At 41.9% G+C, this 19894-nt stretch overlaps 1 protein-coding gene across 6 annotated transcripts in view; it reads left to right on the forward strand.

The window, feature by feature from the left end:
• Positions 1–19894, forward strand: part of dock3 (dedicator of cytokinesis 3) — a 190085-nt gene that overhangs the window by 93934 nt on the left and 76257 nt on the right. For 4 of the 6 annotated variants that reach the window (XM_072666454.1, XM_072666455.1, XM_072666456.1 and 1 more), the window contains exon 6: positions 17821–17969. The exons of 1 other annotated variant lie outside the window; for it this stretch is intronic. In XM_072666454.1, the coding sequence (XP_072522555.1) occupies positions 17821–17969 (149 nt within the window). Of the gene's footprint in view, positions 1–3524; positions 3963–17820; positions 17970–19894 lie in introns of those variants that run through there. One more of the 6 variants, XM_072666458.1, reaches the window with a different exon arrangement.

The following is a 19894-nucleotide window of genomic DNA, read 5'->3' on the forward strand; positions in this document are numbered from 1 at the left end:
CTTAGGATGTAAATAGCCGTAAGTGTAAGGAGATAACTACTGCGCTGACCTGTTCCTTGTAGTGCTATTAAACTTCAAAAGAAAAGCTAATCTTACAAAGACTCTAGCTCCCAACTTAATATTCATTTAGAATCATGCCAAATGCCTGTTTCTGGATATTGACCTTCAGCCGATGATATTACTAAACCAGCAGGCTCCCATTTCTCTCTGCTGACACTTATTGATCTCCACTGATCTGTCCTTGGTAATGTGTTGATAATTGCAAGACATTCTTTAGAGCTTTTCACTTAATAAAGGGTGAGGATATTAAGCCAGTCTAAACTAAAGCATTTCTTTAAACCTATTTATTTCAACTGTCAAAAGACGATCCTCTTTCAGACGCTTCCATAATGCACTGCAGTTAACTGGCCCCATTAGCAGTGTTATAATCCATGACTAAGCCATTTGACAGTTTTCATTCCATCAAAGTTGGCTGCCAAACATGGTGTGTCTCCTAGTTATGACTTTGTGTCTGGCTCTGCTTTGTTTAAGACCATTCATTTCGCCCTTATTGCTCTACTGTATGCATCAGTGTAATGCTTCTGTAATGACTCGAGCGCCTAGAACATCATCACAAAAAGCTTGATAGCATTTGCTATTTGCTATTTGGGTAGCTGTTTTCAAATACAAAAGTGGAAGCAGGAAGCTTCTTTTATGATGTGAAGGATGCAAACTCAAACTCAAATCTATAATCAAATGATAGATTATAGATACAGTCATTATAGTAGGTTCTAGTACAGCACAGCAGACTGTAAGTACTTGTATAACTACATTGCTTCATTTCTTTGCATTATACTCCAGTGGCTGGTGGTAAAGGGTTAGCTTTCATTCAGAGCATTTACAACTATATGGCTTGAACCAAACAGGTACAGCAGCTGTTCTTATCCGTGGCTTTTGAACATATGAGCATAATCCTGAATAGAAATTGTCACGTTTGCCTCTTGATTGCAAGTTCCATGAATTTGAGGACTGCCGGGAACCTCTTAGAAATGTCATCAGATTCTGAATTTCGTCCCTGGCGATGCTCACATCAGGTAAATGGTCAGGTTTTTAACATTTTCAGCATTTTGACTAGTTGAATTAGTGGTATTTTTTGCTGTCAGTCCCACTACAATGCAAGCTCCACCATCAGATTTTCAAAGCATTAATAGATGCTTTGGTATAATGTAGAAATGATTCCTGCAGTCGCATTATTAATATTAATAAAGACAAGTAAGCCAGTTCCACTGGCATTTATACATGTCCATGCTGCCATATTTCACAGATGGATGCTATTTGCTTTGGATCAACAGCAGTTCCTTTTTCTTATTTCCTCATTCCATCCAGTCTACCTTGGTACGTACAGGCTACTTTTCATGTCAAAATCTGGATACAGGCTATAGTCTTTGAAGCTTTCCAGTGGTCTGCATTTTCTGTGACCTACCACATGTTTAGTGTTGTTGCTTCTTAACAGTTCCTGACCTGTTTTTTTTTTTTTTTTGATAGATGCTTTGATTGTGGCACTGCTCTATGAACAATAACACATCATTGGTCCTTATATTGAAAAACAACACCAATAGGCACCTGATGGAAATGCTACATCTAGAATTAACTCTGGACTTTCTGTGAATCTATTGACACATAACTGCTTCAGTTCTCAGCTGTGGAATTACTTAGGATGATTTGAAATGGAAGGCTTATTCAAAGCAATCTTTTCTAAGCTGGGAACTTCAGTTGCTTTTACTTCACAACAAAATATGTTCACGCTGCTCTTAAAAGATATTTAAATGTTCAGAAAGCCCATTTTAGTTTTGTGAAACCACTGTCAGAAGATTCTGTTGAATTTGTTTAAAGAGCTGTTTTTTGGCATATGGTTTCTATATGACTCACCCCTCAGCTTGTTCATCGCGATGGACTGTGTCTTACTAGTTAATATTCGTTTAAATGATCAGTTATAGTGTGTAAAGTTGAGGTGTACAGTGCCTGATGTTAATGTGCTTCTTATTGAAAAACACACCAACACAAAAAACGGCCCACAAAAGTTTCTTTGAGCGATGCCATAGAAGAACTACTTACAAACCACTGACGATTAAGTTAGTAATCCTATAGAGTTCTATTTTAGGGCCTATGAAAGTGAAGTACATTATAATAGTAATGAAGTGTGGACCTACTCACAGGGTTTAAAGGGTTGAAGGCAAGGGGGCCGGAGTCCAGCACAGTTTGCTGATTTCCCTGCTCTAACAGACCTACTAAACCTGTCAATTAACAGGTGATTTAAATCAGGTGTGCTTGAGGAGCAAAAGCACAAAGCTGTGCAGGAATCCAGCTCTCCAGGACCAGAATTGCCCATCCCTGGTTTAGGGGTAAAGAGCCTGGTGTCAATTAAAGAACCTTTTGTAGCACCTTAATTCCTAAGGCTCTAAGGTCACGTAATGAGAAATAAGGACTCCTGATCTTGATTATTACCAACTTTGGTGCATTCATAAACATCTAAACACATTTACACCCTGTTTAAATGTACTGTGATGTATCCTATATGATATACACTGATCATCCATTACATTAATAGCTCCTCCTTACTTACTTACTTACATCTGTTATTTCAGCTCCACGTTCCATGTATGTTTTTCTGCATACTTTATTATTAGCCTCCTTTCACCCTGTTCTTCAGTGGTCAGGACCCCATAGGGCCTGTAGTATTTGGGTGGTGGGTCATTTCAGCACTGCAGTAATACTGGCTGACATGATGCTGGTGTGTTGTTAGTGTGTGTTGAGCTGGTTTGAGTGGATTAGACTCTGCAGTGCTGCTGAAGTGTTTAAACAGCGTCCCGTGGGCAGCATCCTGTGACCACGGACGAAGGACTAGAGGAGGACCAACTTCAGCAACAGATGAGCTTCTGTCTCTGACTCCAACTAGGTAGGAGTGTCTAATAGAGTGGGCAGTGAGTGGACCCAGTGTTTAAACACTCCGGCAGTACTGGTATGTCTGGTCCACTCGTACCACCCGCGCTACACACACTAACACACTCGCCACCACCATGTCACTCAGTGTCACTGCAGTGCTGGGAATGACCCACCACCCAAGCACTACAGTCTGCTCTGTGGTGGTCAGTCCTGTGGGGTTCCTGCAAACAGATGGACTGCAGTTTGTAATTATAGAAGCAATATAATGGAAAATGAGTGTGTTAATGTTATGGCTAGCTGGTGTACTTATGTGTCAGACTACGCTAAGCACCGCTGTGTCACCTTGATGTTCCATGCCTTTGAAATCACTTCTACTCCATGCTAGCAAGTCAGCTAGCGCTTGTTGTGTTTACAACTGTGATATCCGTCCCTGCCTGAGAGCACTAATTATTGGTAGGACGCGGAAGGCATGGCACAGCCAGCTCAACTGGCAGCCGCTTGGACCAATGACAACCTCCCCCGGCTCTGTGCTTTTTTGCGAGACAGCGAGGGAGGGAGCGCGTGTGTGTGGGCTGCTGAGAGCTTCACGCAATGTTAGTTAGGTAACTATAACACATAGAATGTGAGTGGGGGATCAAAAAAGAGGAAGGAGATAGTTTGGGAAAGGAGGAGAGAGATGAGAGCTCTGAGGAGAGGGACCAGCAGCATGCCTTAGGAGCACAGTCTCATTTAGTATTAGCGCAAGATTATTAAAATATGCTGCACACCTTACCAGCGCTTTGGATTCCTTACGTTGCCTAATTCCTGTGGGCGGCTGAGTGTGTGTGTGTGTGTGTGTGTATGTGTGTGAGTGTGAGTGAGTTAGTGAGAGAGAGAGCATGTGCGTTAGAAAGCGAGAGAGGGACCAGTTGCAGAGGAAGGCAGCTCGGGCTATTTGACAGGCTATTATTTGCATCTCACGTCAGGCTAGCAGCTCATGTTTACATCTTCCTCACTGGAGCCGAGGACGAGAGCGAGGGGAGACGTTTGACTCCGTGACGGTGAGTGACCGAGCTCTTCTTTACGATATACAGATCTTCACGTTCTTCTCCAGCGTCCCTTTTTCAATGCTGTTGAAGGCCTGCTGGTTGGTTGCTCTGCAGAGCTTGCTGATCTGACGTTTGTAGGTTCCTTCTTGTCCAGGGCCTCATGTCACGTCAAGGTTGTGACCTTAGCATAGGCTAATGGTAATAAACTCATTGTTGTCTTGGTAACCGTCTGGCTTGTCCTACCGCAATAGTCTTCTTCAAGGCAACTTTCGCCATAAGCAGAGAGCCCCTCAGGACCGTCTTTCTCCTTTCAGAGCAGCACCGTGTTCTTCTTTGACTTTTTTGCTGAAAGACTTTCTGGGACGAAAAGCAAGCACAGCTTCTGGAACTTTGTGTCTCCGGAATGCAGTTTGAGAGCCTATATTGTGTTGTGGGCATCTGGAGGTGGGAAAGATGATTCACCTTCCACTTACTGCAGAATCCGATACCTCACCCTCGCTCTAGCTCTCTGTGGAGCGTTTATTGGAGACATTAATCATCGATTCTGAGCATCAGGGTGCAGTTTGCTTGTTGTAATTAGGTGTGATGATTATGAAGCATTGGGAACATTTGAGGAGGACGTGGCTCAGAGTTTGGCCTGAGCAACGGACAGTAGAAATCATCTCATCGTCTTGATCGGCTCGATCAAAATGATCCGGAACACTGGTCTAAGTTCTTATGGTTACTATCTCGGAGACAGATGACTTCACATTTTAGATGTTCCTGTGGGTTTTGTGTAAAAGAAGCGCCATGTCCATGCAGACAGTACAGGTACGGACCTACGGCAGTGCAAGGGAATATGAATTATCATTGAAGGCTTTCTTTATCAGCACGGCCACCTCAAGCATCGTTTAGTCTGTTGCAGGTAAATGTGTCTGTAGATGCTTCTGCTGCCCAGAATGACTGACCAGAGTGCTCCTCATCCTTCACCATATGTCCTGTCATTCCTACTGCCCTACATCGGCCTGAATGCACCGGCCTTCCTGCAGCTTGCACACATACAAACTCACACACACACACACACACACACACACACACACACACACACACACACTTAGCATGAGTGGACAGTCCTACGAGGCAGCATGGAGCTCAGTGTCATGTCGTGTGTGTGATTGCGTGCCCCCACTAAAGGTCATGCCAGGTTAGGAGAGGATTGAGGCCACAGCGCCTGCCAGTTGTCACACACACACACACACACACACACACTCTCTCACACAGCACCAACCACCTTCCTCACACATATGGTCCTTTGGAACCATAGGCTATTAAGCAGGTAAAACACTTCTCTAAATGTCAATGTTCATAAAGAGTCATGACACCTCAAAAGCCTTTCATGACAACTGGCATTAACTTATCTAGACATTTAGGCTTGTTCTAGACATAAGGCATAATGTGTTACGACGGTTTATAAATGTTTGTATTGGCGTGGATCAGTTGTAATGGAGGGCTTATGTAGGTGTGGTCTAGCTCTAAGACCTGTCAAGTGTAAGCCAAAGCAGCGGCCATAAGTGTATTTCACTTAGTCTGAGTGAGCACTGAGCGACACGTTGAGACCATATGGTAACATATGAAGTTATAATATTTCTGCTGTTAAACCTTGAAATTCTAGTCAAGCAGAAACCTTGTATCTTCATTTTTTGACCAATTTTGATTGTTTGTCATGATGTGAATCTAGCTGTTGTTCTTTGCATTGTGTCAGAGTTACGTTTTTTTGTTCTCCTGTAAAATTCAGTCATTTTTTCATTTAAATAAATGAAGTAAAATAGAATATGATATTGCATACTGGAAAAAAATGAATGAACTCAATAAATGTCGCGAGAACCAGTTCATTTACATATCTCCGTCCATTCCGCCTGCTGCAATTTAGTCCCACGCACACATAATGCACTTCTCAAGTGATTTAGCTCTAAGGGCAGACAGCCAATCAGAGCTGTTTTTAATGTTAAAGGTGCAGTAACCAATGCAGCTTGATTAATAATAATAATAATAATAATAATAATAATAATGATAATAATAATGACCGTTTTTGGAACATAAATACACACAAAAGCTGGAGGCAGATCTTGAGGAAAAATATAGGATGCAGGATGTAGAATACAAGCTCTTCAACAACACAAATGTGCTACAAGATAAAAAAGTAGAAATATAGAAACAAAGATTTCTGCTTGTTTTGAGAGGAAAAGATTGAGAAATTACACCATGCTATTGGTGGTATTTGCTATTGCTGGCCATGATTGAGACTACTAAGGCTAAATAACAAACAACCAGAAGTCTGTGTAGATTATAGAAGGTGTCCAAGACACCAAGTTCCTAGCCAAAAATAACTTAAAAGGACATTCCTCATGTGTGAAGTACTCTCAAATTCGTCTTCTCTGAACAGTTTTGAACTAAAGATCTAGAAGTCTGGAATCCAGTAGGAATCTAGAAGTTCAGGCTGTATCTGAAAGTTCACAAAGTCCAGATCCAAGAGCTGGTGCTTTGTCTTTCTGAGCAAGAGAGCCCCAGAGTTCTCATTTCAAAACGAGCTGAAGAGCCAAGTGTACCATATAAAAGTGAGATTAATTCAAACCCTTGACCCTCCCATTAATAGCGCATTTCAAGCTTGGCTGTGGTGGAGTCCCTGTGGGCAAGAGCTTAAAGTGTTTGTTAAATGAAGCTTTCAATGGAGGAAACGGCCGGTGTACTTTTCTTAGCAGAATTTTGAGCTGTAAGGATCCCCAGAACTACAGTATGTTGAGTACAAAGGACAGAAACTCATCAGCTCCATTACATGCCTTGTGCTTTAGTGCACAAGGGAGGAACTTTGGGTTGAACAGGAGCTTTGAAAGGCGTCTGGGGGCACCCAAATTAAAATCAGTTATTTTCGTCATATGTTCTGTATGTGTACTGATCTTGTTTACGCTGTTTGAGCTCTTACCTTGCAGTTGAGTAATAAACAACTTCAGGCCAGTTTTAACAGGTGAATAGACTAGTGCACCATACTGTAGAGATACAGGATGCACTTTAGGATTCATATCTCATCATGTTTCATGGCATGTGTACCAGTTCCAGTATGATGGACACATCTTTGCTGTCCAGAAAGAAAAAATCCACCCTGGGAGTTTGTTTTAACTGCCTGGGCAGCTCTGTTGCAGCTTAGCTGCCGCTGATATTACACAGTCATGTCGGTATCAGTGTGTTTTGCTTTTTTTTTTGCCTAATGTCAATCTGGCGGTTGTTCTTGACATTGTGTCCAGATTGATAGAAATGCTCCAAAATGACATGAAATAATTTTTTAAACATACTTCGCCATGAGGGAACGTGAAAGCACCTGGTTTGTGAATGTCAACAACAATATTGGGAAAATATAGATTTGTAGAACAAATGCATTTTTAGAGGTACACAATATTTTGTTAATTTTTGTTATTCACTCGCAAAATCCTTTTTTTAAATGATATTTTTTTAGTATCTAAATATCTCTCAAACGACTGACCGAGTTGGTCCAAAAATGATCTGAATTAAGGCAATGCTGTAGGCATGTTTATTGATATTGTGAAGTAAGGCTGCTTTGAATGCATCCCTGTCTTGGCCACGACTTAATTTTAACCTTAATTTTATTTTATGTGGTGCTCCGTGAGTATGGGGAGGGGGATTTGTCGTATTTGACCTGTGTTAGAACATCAACCAAGCCGCTATAGTATTAGCATATTAGCCCACTTGTATTCCTGTGCCCTGTATTCCTGTCCCTCAGTCACCCTGCCCCTCCTTTTTAGTAGTAGGCTGACTGACACCCTTCCACCCACTCTCTCTGCCTGCCATCATAGCTGTGCCAGGACTGCAAGCACGGGTGCTACCATTCATCTGCGCTAGCCACAGCACCCACAGCCTTCACAGCACCCACAGCCTCTCCTGCGCCCACATGTGTGTTTGAACAAGCAGGGCCAGTGGGTGGCTTAAAAAAAAGGGGGTGAATTTTTGGAGCCTTTCCTGGTCTGATATTTTCACTCTTGCTGGAGGGTTTGAAACCAGCGAGAAGTCTGACATGTCAGAAGAGCAAGCGTCTACATCTACCTCCTGTATTGATGTATCCACCTACGGACCGTACCTGCATTTAAGCACTATAAATATTGGCTGCTAGGTTTATTTTTGTTATCTCTGCTAGTGGAAGGTGAGCACTACAGCAGGGTGCACTAGCGTCTTCTTGCTTCTGTGTAGAGGAGGTCAGAGAGTGTAAACGTGACGTGGCGTTCCTCTCATCCTGGGGGAGATAATCCAGCAGTCATAATGTGCAGTTCTAGCCCACTGAACTAGCAAAGCTTTAATGGGAAGAAAGGGGGGGGGGGCACTTCCGTGCTATTTCTGGCCTTGACCTCCGCAGGAGCAGACGTATAGATGTCGCTAAATGTGTTTCAGTGTCCGTGGATTGCAAAGCAGGCCATGGTCATTTTCTATAGGCCACTGTACCAGTCTCTGAGCCTGCCTTGCGGATGCTTGTGGATGTATGTGGTTGTACGTAGGGTAAACTTTCATCTGCCCATTTGGTGTTTACAGGGAATGGAATCAACATATGGTAGCCTCCATGTTTTTTCTCTGCAGAGCTCTACACAAAGCCAGCTGAGGCGAGTGCTTGCTGTTTTACTGCAGAACGTCACCATTAGAGAAAAGCATTGAAATAGCAATCAAGTTCCTCAACTGGAGCGAGAGACTTTAATGTCAATCATTATGCTTAAGAACTGAAACAAACTTTTCTACGTATTTTGAGTTCCAACCATCGACCATATCTGGGATTGTTGTTGCAGTATTGCACATCGACAGGATAACCAATCATTGGAATATAGCTATATATTTATATTATTATATATTTCAGGCATTTATCCTGTGTTTGTTGGAGTAACTGTCTAACGTGTCTGAGCATTAATGAGGTCAGGATGTTGGATAATCACCACCTCACCTCATCATCCCCAACTTCCCAACTCATCCCAAAAGTATTGGATGGAGCCTCACCATCCATCATTTCAGAGAGCACACTTCCACTGCTCCACAGCTCAATGCTGGGGGCTGTATACCCCACTAGCTCACTGCTGGTAATAGGCATGGTGCCAATAGGCTCATGTTTATCTCCTCCAGAGTGTCCTATTCTATTGTCAATACTTCTGTACAGGGACTAAACTAGCTCGGCAATCTGTTTGTGTGCATTTGCATATCTGTGTCAGCAATGGGTGCAACTTAAAGTAGCTAAATGCATTCATTAAAAGGGGTGTCCACAAACATTTTGACATATAATGTATGTGACTTTGGTTGGTGCGAAAAAAGGCCTAGATGCGGTTTAACACGACTATTTACCACCCTGTTATTTTGTCTCAAAATGAAACCGGTTTTCCTTGAGGTAAAAACTATCATAAGCTCAGCTGTTATTGGCTGGTTGATGGCACAATGTAGCATTAGCATGGGCTAGCCTAGCCTAGTCTCACATCGTATTTAGCTCTGTAAGAAGAACAATGTAATTATTATTTGTAATTATTCTGCAAGTCTTATTGTGTAGTGGTGCTGTCTTCACAGCATGATGAAAGGCCAAATGAAGTGATGGCCTGGTAGGCCATGGTCTAGTCTATAGGGGTTAGCCCATATCCTTGATGATTTCCCTTTGGGGCTTTTTTTCCATTGCTGTTGGCTGTGCTCCACTGAAAGGTGCCTTTCATGGTTGTGCTTCTCTGTGGAATGCTTTCCACAAGGGGGTTTTCTGAGTGAGCCTAGGTTAGCTTCACACCCACTCCCACCCATCTTCCCCAGCTGTAGCTTTTTGGCTCGCCAGATTTGAGCTACCCTTCTGCAGTGCACTTCCATTTGCTGAACTTCCATTATTCAACTTTGCCAAGGTAAATACAGTTTTTGAATGTAGGGCATCTTTAAGCTTTAAGCCAGTTCATTGTTTTGCACTCGTTTTTTCATCGCCCGTACAGAAGTCTTCTTTGCCACAGCTTTACATCTTTTCCAGCACTGTCATGAATTGATTGAATTGATGTTTTTTGCAGCTAACCTGTCCAAAAGTTGGTCACAAAGAGCTTCAGCTTGCAAAAGATGACACTTTTTTATTTCTGTAGAACTCGTCACAATGATTTCTGCCACTGTTCCTAAAGTGTTCCTTCTCTGTGAATGACACGCCTGCACTTAGCACGCCTACATTTGGAAAATTTGTTAGACATTTTGCATGGCTTTACAACATGCCTTCCATCACTGCAGCATATAATTAATAGCAGTTTAGTCAGACACATTTTCACAGAGTTACTCTTTTCATCTAGTCTTCTGAAAGGTTACCTTCATGTGCTTCTTCTCTCTTTTATGTAAAGCCCCTGAGTCAGACAATGTTCCAAAACACAAAATGTTCTCACACACACACACACACACACACACACACACACACACACTAACACTTCTAGAGATATCTCCAGCAACATGCCCTGAAGGACAGAATCCCTCCAGTCATGCCTTACATGTGATCCTCCATCTGTAATTATTCCTGATTGAACCAATGCACTGCTAACAGTGAGTTCTGCTCAGATGGACACTCAGAAGAGTGGATAGCCAGAGACACCAAGGATTAGTGAAATGTTGAGCTTAGTTGGGGCATAAGTGTGGATTCAGACCTCATCGCTTTTTGCGTTTTATTGGAATTTCATCTATTCATCATTAGAAGTTGAGTTATGACTCTGTTGAAAGACTATGCAAATGTGTTTGCATAATTAACAATGTAGTGAGTTACACAAATAATTGCATGTGCATGCAGTTACTATTGTGCTTTTAAAGCTTCTAGTCTGTATTTTTGGCCATTTTCAAACATACAAAACAAAAACTGGTTTAAATGTAAAGGTTATTTTTTCCTTTAAACTAATCAAGGCTGTACATACAACAATAATCTTTCATTCTAATTCTAAACATAATAAATCGTGTCCTCTTTTATAGTGGCACAACTGTCTAAGTGTTAACCTTATCACTAGGATATTGCAAGTTCAGTGCCACAGCCATCCATGACCCAAGAGTCCAAGTGAGCATTAATGGGCCCTCCATCTCCCCTATCACTTCTCCTCCCAGCACATTTTGCTGTCTGCTGACATTGCGTTAGCCACAGCATAAGGCATTAGCATTGGGCTCCCCCTACGGCTGTACTTTTACTCCATTGCTGTAAATACAAATACACTTTGAGCGTCCCCTCGTGGACAGTTCTAAACATGTATTTGTTGACAAGCTGAGAGCTACACATGAAAGCATTGTGGACTGTTAGTTTTGGATAGTTGTGGATAGTTTTGTGTAGATTTAAGGTTTAGAATCCACACTTCCCACATATCCCCCCTTGGTTTAATAAACTGAGTGAAAAATATGAATTAAACTAATAACCCACACGAGTTCTAGAAATTAGCGTTATTCACTTAAATTAACAATACAAACCTTTCATCTTCTAAACACACATTAAACATTGGCTAAGTTTCTCAGCCAAATACCTTAGAGACTCTAAAGATTTGTGCAGTTTTGTCTCCTCTGTACAGTCACCCACATAAAAATCATATAGTGTATAGTTTCCCCATCAGTGGAGTATTCATTAACTGACTGCAGCTTCAGAAGTGATGGAGGCTCCTGATGTATTGTGTGCTGAAAGCAATCCATCCTTAATTGACAACAGGGAAAGTGAGCTTTGAGCTTTGTGGAGACAGAGCACTCATAGCTGAGCTTTTATCACTTGGGGAATGAAGCTTGTGGAGGGGAATACTGTAAGTCTTAGTGTATCCAGTCTAAATCCAGTCTGTGTTAGTGTTACTGTGCCGCTTAGACTGCTGTATTTGCCTGTGGGTAGATGTTTGGGGGCTATTACAATTACTTGATCAGAGCTAAATTCTAAATATTCTTAACGTTTAATTAAATCCTTATAACTCTGTGTGGGTTTATGTATCAGAAACTCTGCTGATCCTATAGAATCAGTTCATTTTTTTAATCAAATGTTGAATTTGCGTCTATAGAATGATGTGCAGTACTAGAATTTGTATTCAGTATTCAGGGTTCAAGCTTAGCCATAAATATAGGTTATGATTGCAGTATATCTTAATTCCTGAATTCACCATGCATTAAACTGCAATACAAAAAAAGCACCCAAATGACTTCCCTCACGTGTATCAGATTGAGCTTCGTGGCCGAGATTCGATCAGCCGCATTAGCCTGAACCGAAACAAATATTTGCCTGGTGGATTAAAGGGGCAGATTATAGTCCTCTCTCTTTATGACCGCAGCAGACTGCATGAGGACGGCGGTATTTCCTGTGGGTCTGATGCTCCTTTAGCTCTGCTGATCTCGGTCGTGAGGTCTTTGACCTCTAGTCTTCCGATAAGAAGGACGAGTTGGATGGCAGAACTGATCTTAGATCTGTATGCTAGCGTGATAGGCACACACAGCATGGGAGACGCTGCCAGCTGATGCATTAATGTGCCAGTTGGGAGCACTGCAGAGGATCAGAGAGGATGCCAGCAGGCCCGCTCACACGCACACATGCACACAAAGCAGAGCAGCCTCAAAAACAACAGCGACTGATCCAAAGAGATGAAGAGAAATAAAGCAAAAATGGCCTTGAAAGACAAAGACACCTCATAGCTGAGATCGAACTCTCTGTGTGGTGGATAAACAAGCCCTCCTTCAGTCCTTAATCTTGTATTGAATCTTGTTCTTTGCTACCATGCCTTATTTCCATTAATGCCCTGCATAAGGGAACACCTAATACATGTCCTTTAGAAGATACAAATATACACTAAATGTCTAAAGGTTTGTGGACACCCCTTCTAATAAATGCATTCAGCTACTTTAAGTTATACCCGGCATATGCATATACACACAGCTTGTTTAGGCCCTGTACAGCCCTGTCCTGCAAATAGAATAGGACTGTCTGGGGCAGATAAACATGAACCTTTTGGTACCATGCTGCCTAATGCCAGGCGTGGACTAGAGGGGTGTAAAGCCCCCCAGCATTGAGCTGTGGAGCAGTGGAAGAACTGTGTTCTCTGGAATGATGGTGATGCTCCATCCAGTACTTTTGGGATGAGTTGTGAAGTTGGGGTGGTGATCGTCCAACGCCCTGACCCCACTAGAGCTCTTGTCTGGAAAGCAATCAAATACTCTCAGCAGTGCTCCTCAGAAATCTAGTAAAAAACCCTCTTCCCTGGATAGTACACACAGTTACTCCAACAAAAGCAGGATAAACTCTTTTTTGACACCCTTGACGTCAGGAAAACAGTAAATTAGCATGTGTCCCAATACTTTTGTCCATGTAGTGCATGTTTGACATGTCAGCCTGTTTTGCTGTTACACAATTGAAGAGGCTCATGTTGGGTTCCGCAGTTATACAGCTATCTAAAGAGCTCCCCAGAAGGTGTTTTGCCCTATAGAATTAGAATGTCTTAGAATGAGTAACTGTGCAATGTAAGTCTGCGGTTTAACCCAGCTGTGTGTAAACTGTGTGAAACAAGGATGGATGTCAGTGTGTGCTCTCAATATTGAAGCAGTAAACACTTGTGGATTCCCTAATGGCACAGTGCATGCAGAAAATATTGACGCAGGTGTCATGTGGACCAACATACCTACCAGCGGATGAGGCTCTACACACACATACATACACACACCCTTGATGGATCCTCTGCGGCTTTCCCTCAGGGCTGGCTCACTCAGAACTGTCACCCTGAGTTGTTTCCGAAGCGGGGAGCACAGAGGGCCACCCAGTACAGCATGTGAGAACAGACAGCCAAACACACATATCTGTCTCCTGAGCTTCCTCAGGGCTAAATGTATGCCTTAACAAGACAGGCAAGCCTGACAGATGTTGTGTAGCTGTGTAGAGTGCTGAGTTTGACTTTTACTGTTGCCATATTTTATCATATAGAAGGCGGCATCCGTCATAACACTAGGTGTGATTTGGTGATTGTGTGGAAACCGTCAAATGCAGTATGATTTAGGAGACACCAAGTATGATGTGGGATTGACAAGTAACTGCAGATGAAGTTAAATCTACTTGCTTGTTAAATAACACTAAAACATCCAGAGGGTCAGACTTTAAGGGGCCTAACACTGTGCAAAGCATGCCTCGATGCTTATTGCTATCTTACAACCAGCCAACAGTCTATTTTCTGTCTGCGTTGTTTGAATAGCAACAGTACTTGCAAATATATCAACGCCGATGGCCATGGTGGTCTCTAAATGAGGTGTGGTTAGGTACATTTCCGGTGTATTGCTATCTCGGCAACGGAAAACACAGGTGACCACTGACCAGCCAGACATTCATTGCTATCTTGGAGCTGAAACAGGGAGGCGATGTTGTTCCACACAATGGTAAAGTGAGAATAGATGGTATATACAGAGCTGAGGGGGATGAGTTGGGCCGTGGTCCCGGTCATCTCCAAAAATCTAATGACATCATAACTTCACCAAGTGAACTTGGAGCCTGGAGTTCTTGAAGGTGATGTGTTGGTTGCAGGAAAAATGGTGTAAGCGTAAGAATCCGAGACGTTTTGTCAAGAACCAAACTGTGATGTCTACCCAAAAGGCTATTCCCAGTATGCAGTGGTCAGAACCTACCAAAAATGCTCCAAGAATGGACAACCGGTGAACTGGCGACAGGGGAAACTTAGGCTCCTCATTGTTTGGATCCAGATTCTACAGGACACTTTTAGAAATTGTGTAAAATTCATGACTGACAGGTCAGAGCTGTTTTGCTGGCGCGAGGAGGGCCTACACAATTTTTGGCAAGTGGTTTTAATGTTATGGCTAGTCACTCGTGAATGTTTCATGCCAACCGGTCATCAAAGGCTGTTCCCAGATCATTGAGTGTGTCTGTTTCTAGAGTGTTCTTTGGGACGTTTTTTTTTTGTTTTTTTCGCTTGGGCTTCGCGCCAGACTCCATTATGAGCACCGGTGTGTGACATCGGCTAAAGAGCAGTCTTTCCCTGACTGACCTCAGGGGAACTTTGTATGATTGAAACATCCCACCAAGCGCTTCACCATCGGTTCGAAGACATTCGTAATTGTTGAATTAGCTCTGATCCGAAACTGTATTTCTGCTTCATTATTATTAATACAATTTTCATTTCTGCTTCATCAGGCTCACACAGCTGTCTTCCTCGTCACATTGCATTTCTTTCCCTACTAAATATTCAAACAGGCTGCTCTTATACCCTCAAGCTAGCTTCTCCTTCTCCTCTGCATGCCTTTGCTCTGTGTACAGCGCTTGTAAGTAAAGTTAATGTGATTCGCTAAGTTTTATAACCAGTCTGTCCCAAGTTTTCACACAGCCAGCTCCTGGAATAGATACATTCATCTTGCCAACTTTGTTCTCTTTCGTTTCTAGCCTGCTAGTCCAAGAGGGTGCATAAAATTGTGATATTCAGGACCATCTGTTCGATGCTGTATCTGTTCATAATAAGAAATTTGCAGGATTTAGCTGCTTTAAATGTATTCAACAGAGAATACATTTATTCTCCATGCAAACATAGTCCTGTTGTCCTTGGTGATGCTTTTAAACACCAATTATGAATATGAGTGGTATCTTCTCCCTAGCAGAAATCATCTGCCCTTGTTTTTGTGTTTGTTTTTTATTTTAAATCAGCTGCAGGTTTTTAGTGCTAATTAGCTGGAATATGTGAATGGGAAACGTCTTCACATTTACGACGAGGCCAAATTAGGACTTGTTTTTAAATTCAGATAAACCTCATAAATGAATGTGTAATTGCCTCTTGGCCCCAGATAAACTTTAAGGCGTCGTTTCATGGAGTGTTTTTAGTGGAATCGTAATGTGTTATTATTGCACTGTTTGCAGATCATGCAGTGTTTTAGCTCCCTTGATGAATACAGGCTGTTTTGTTTGTTAGCGACTTGTGCCATATATCAAGCTCACACTACAGTACGTTTTCCAGTAGCATGTATAGTCAGTCCACTGCTAATTTTGCTTAGTTTGCTCAGGTGCCCGTCAGAATGGGGGGTGAGACTGCATTCAATTTGGTTACCAAATTCAAGGCAGTTTTGGTGCAGAAGACGGACTACACTTATTAATCTACAGGGAAACAAGCTGAAATGCCTCTACAGAGTGCCAAGGCCTTTAACAGGCATTTTAGCAAGACACATCAAATAGACAACTTCCCTAAAATATGTATAACATGCATTTTGATATGCTAAAAGAGAATTCTTAAAGGCCTTCTGAATGTCTTATTCTCTGTGTTTGGACAGTGAAGCCAAACTGGGCCAAATGTAGCTCATCACACTAAAGATGGATTGCTCTCTCCTTCTCCCTTTCTCCCCAGAGGTGTCCTGAAATTTGAGGTTAATCCTTGAGTGTAACTCCCCTGAGCCACCGCAGAAAGTCTCTGCTACTTCACAGGGCCAGAAGGTCTTTTTCCTCGTCTTCTTCACTTAAAAAGTCATTAATCCAATCTGGCCAGATCCAGCAGGAGATATAAAGCAGCTGTGGATAATTAAATATTATTTAACTGGTAGTCCAGTAATGTGATCTAATGTTCAGTTAGTCCTCTGACAGAGTGATCTAAATTCTAAAAATGAGATCAGTACTTTGAAGATATTTTCAGCATATGCATCATAATATGCACCAATCAGCCATAACTTTAAAACCACCTGCCTGTCACAGTGTAGGTCCCCCTCGTGCCACCACAACCCTTACTTGTTGAGGCATGGTTCCACAAGACAGTGGCACCTCCACCTCCTCCATCTTGTTAAACAAAGTGGGTGCCCATGGCCCTGTTGCCGGTTCACCAGTTGCCCTTCATTGGAGCCCTTTGGGTAGGTACCAACTACTGCACACTGGGAACACCCCACAAGACCTGCCTGTTTTTTTGGAGTTGCCATGTTCTTGCCAAAGTCTCTCAGATTCTTATGCTTGGCCGTTTTTTCTGATTTCCAGCTTCCTAATATAATCACCCCTTGACAGGTGTCTTTGGAACTAGATAATCAATGTTTTTCACTCGTCAGTGGTTTTAATGTTATGGCTGATTGGTTTTTCTGAGGGTATGTTGGAACAGACACAATTGCAGAAATATTTGTTTGGTTACAAAGAAGCAGCATGGACATCATAAGAAATGCTAGCATATGAAAAGGCTTGAATTCCAGGACATTGTGGACAGACAATTAAGATCCACGACGGTCAGTCCTTCATTATCCTTTAAGTTCTGTCGTCACCCACAGTTTGTCTAGAAAAGATTATTGTGGTTTCATTTATGGTAAAGATATTCACAGATTCAGTGTGATGATTGGTGTACCACCCAAAGATGTAGGCTATGGGCATGCCTCTCCCAAGATTGACCCACAAACAAAATGCATACGAATATCTTGTTGGAACAATTGGCCTGTTTTTCTGTCAAAATCAGGAATTCACTCGTTCCGAGCCTCAGAGGCCTGGGGTGGAAGTGGAGGCCGCAATAGACTTGTGTATTTTCCGCTCTGCTGTCACTGTTATAGCATGTCAGAGGACTGATTTCGCCAATTTGGACGCTCTGCTGGTTCTCCTGGACGTTTCCAGCCAATGTGAAATTGCTCTGTGTAACAGTTTGATCCTTGAGACAGTTCAAACGCTGCGGAAAGCAAATCACGGCCATGTCTTCTAAAATGACGGCAGCCTTTTCCTTTTTTTAGCTTTTTGCCTACTCTGTAAAGAAATGCACAGGCTATGACGGCTTGTCACAAAATAGGTCCAGATCTTTGTGTGTGTATATTATATAACGAAAGAAATTGGTGTCATCATAGGAACTCGTCTTCACTTATTATGGTGTGGGACGGGGCATAGAATTTCACCCTTGTTCTCTTCTCTCCCCAACAGAAGCATAAAGTGGACCTCTTCTATAAGCTGCGTCACGTAATGAACGAGCTGATTGACCTCAGAAGGCAGATGCTATCTGGTCACCTGACCCAGGATCAAGTCCGTGAGGTCAAACGTCATGTCACCATACGTCTGGACTGGGGAAATGAGTAAGTTAACAATTGGATCAGATCAGTAGGTGCAGAGTCTATAGAAACCTTTGGTTCTTTTTAGCACAGTTTTGGTTGATGCTGTGGTGGTGGTCAGACAGCTGCTGTAGACCTTCTCTGCTTATTTCTTTAACCCATATGACATACGACACAGGCATTTGATAGACTGTGCTGCTCAAACATCACATGATTCCTGGTTTTGTTTTAGAATATTATCCAAATAAAAGTGAGGTAATGAAATACCTGACTTTTGTAAGAAGAACATGGCTGAAGCTCTTCCATCTCCCAGTGTAATGTCCTCCAAATTCCAATCTTTCTACCCGTCATGTTCCATGTCGAAGTGTCTGCATCCCACCATGTCCTCGCCTCCTTTCTTTAACTCGGTCATATCTTTCGTACTGGCTCCAAGCAGAGGCCGCCTAAACTCCAGCACGGAGTTCCCTCTCTTTCTATCTTGTCTTGGTGGCACAATCCTAGCTCCCAAAAAAACAAAACAAAAAAAAAAAAAACATTTTTGTGCCCACCGTCCATCCTGCAAAGACCTTGTCCACTCTCAGTGTCGAAAATCTTAAATAAGTGTTTGACCTTTGTGCAAATTAGTCATAGCAATATGTTCTGCACAGCTAATTAAAGAGTAGCACAACTTGCTCTCTGCAATTCCCAGCCATACTTAATCGAGTGATTGCCTCATATATCCTGAGCAAACAATGTAGGCTGTCAGCTTTATTTGCAGGCCAATTGCGTTGGACATTTGGCTTCATTTATTATTTTTCAGTCAGCGTTTTGGACTGAACTGTTGCTGCTGGACTGTATTGTAGCTGTGCAGTAATTCACCAGACCTCTCCATTCCAACCATAAAAACGGCTTATGGGCGGCCAAGGGGTGAATATGGAACCTAATCAACCTGGTTTTGAAGGACATTTCACAGATGTTTGTTGGATTTCAACCAGTAATTTTATTAGTGCTTATCAAAGAAAGCAAATGTTGCCTAAATCCAGACAAGTGTCAAGTTTTGTCAGTGGTTTGGGTTAGAGCCACATTATATTGGAAAGAAATGATCTTGTAATATATATATAAATATATTTTGGACAGTATATATTGTGATATTAAAAAATACAGAACTTTTTACCAGAAGTCACCAGAAGTCAATGATCTGGAAGGTCATAATATGATTTACACATTCTGTGTATTCGAAATTTTGGACAGATATAACCTGCCTTTGATAGTATGAATATTCCTTTTGTATAAGTGATGGAAATGCTGTGTGAAGCCCTTGTCAGAGCTACTAACCATCAGCTAGAGCATTACCAGTTTGTGTCCAAGGCTTGCAAATGAAATGATCTTTTCCAAAATCTGTAATAATCTTAATAGAAAGAATAACGCAGATATGGGTAAATTTTTTTTCCAATCATTGTGTTGAGGCCAGTGCTGTCTCTCTATGGTCAAACATCAGATAGGAGCTACGAGGCTTGTGTCTCTTTATGTCAAGGGATAGAGCTGCAACCAACATCTGTTTTCATACTTAAATTATTCAAACGAATAATTGACTATTCGAATTATGAATCGCACAATTATCCAATATAACACAGTAGTTTAGCATGTATCAGATTTTCTCAGCAGCAACACAATTATCGAAACACCAGCTGTAAACATTGAAATGACAACAGTGTCAAATGTAAGATACATTTAGACATTTCATACATTTAGAGCATTTAGGTTTTTGGCTGTATTTTCATTATTCTTTGCACCTTATAATAGTCATCAATTAGAGAACTAATGCTCTCATAGAGATTTTCTTTTTCCAGTTTGAAAATAACCCTTTAAAACCCTCAGACAGCACACAGATGGTTTCATTTTCATTTGCAGACGGCAAGAAAATGAAGCATCTCTATTAGTACAATTACATACAGATTATGAACTCAGTA

The sequence above is a fragment of the Salminus brasiliensis genome, chromosome 21 (assembly GCF_030463535.1).
Source record: "Salminus brasiliensis chromosome 21, fSalBra1.hap2, whole genome shotgun sequence".
NCBI lineage: Eukaryota > Metazoa > Chordata > Actinopteri > Characiformes > Bryconidae > Salminus > Salminus brasiliensis.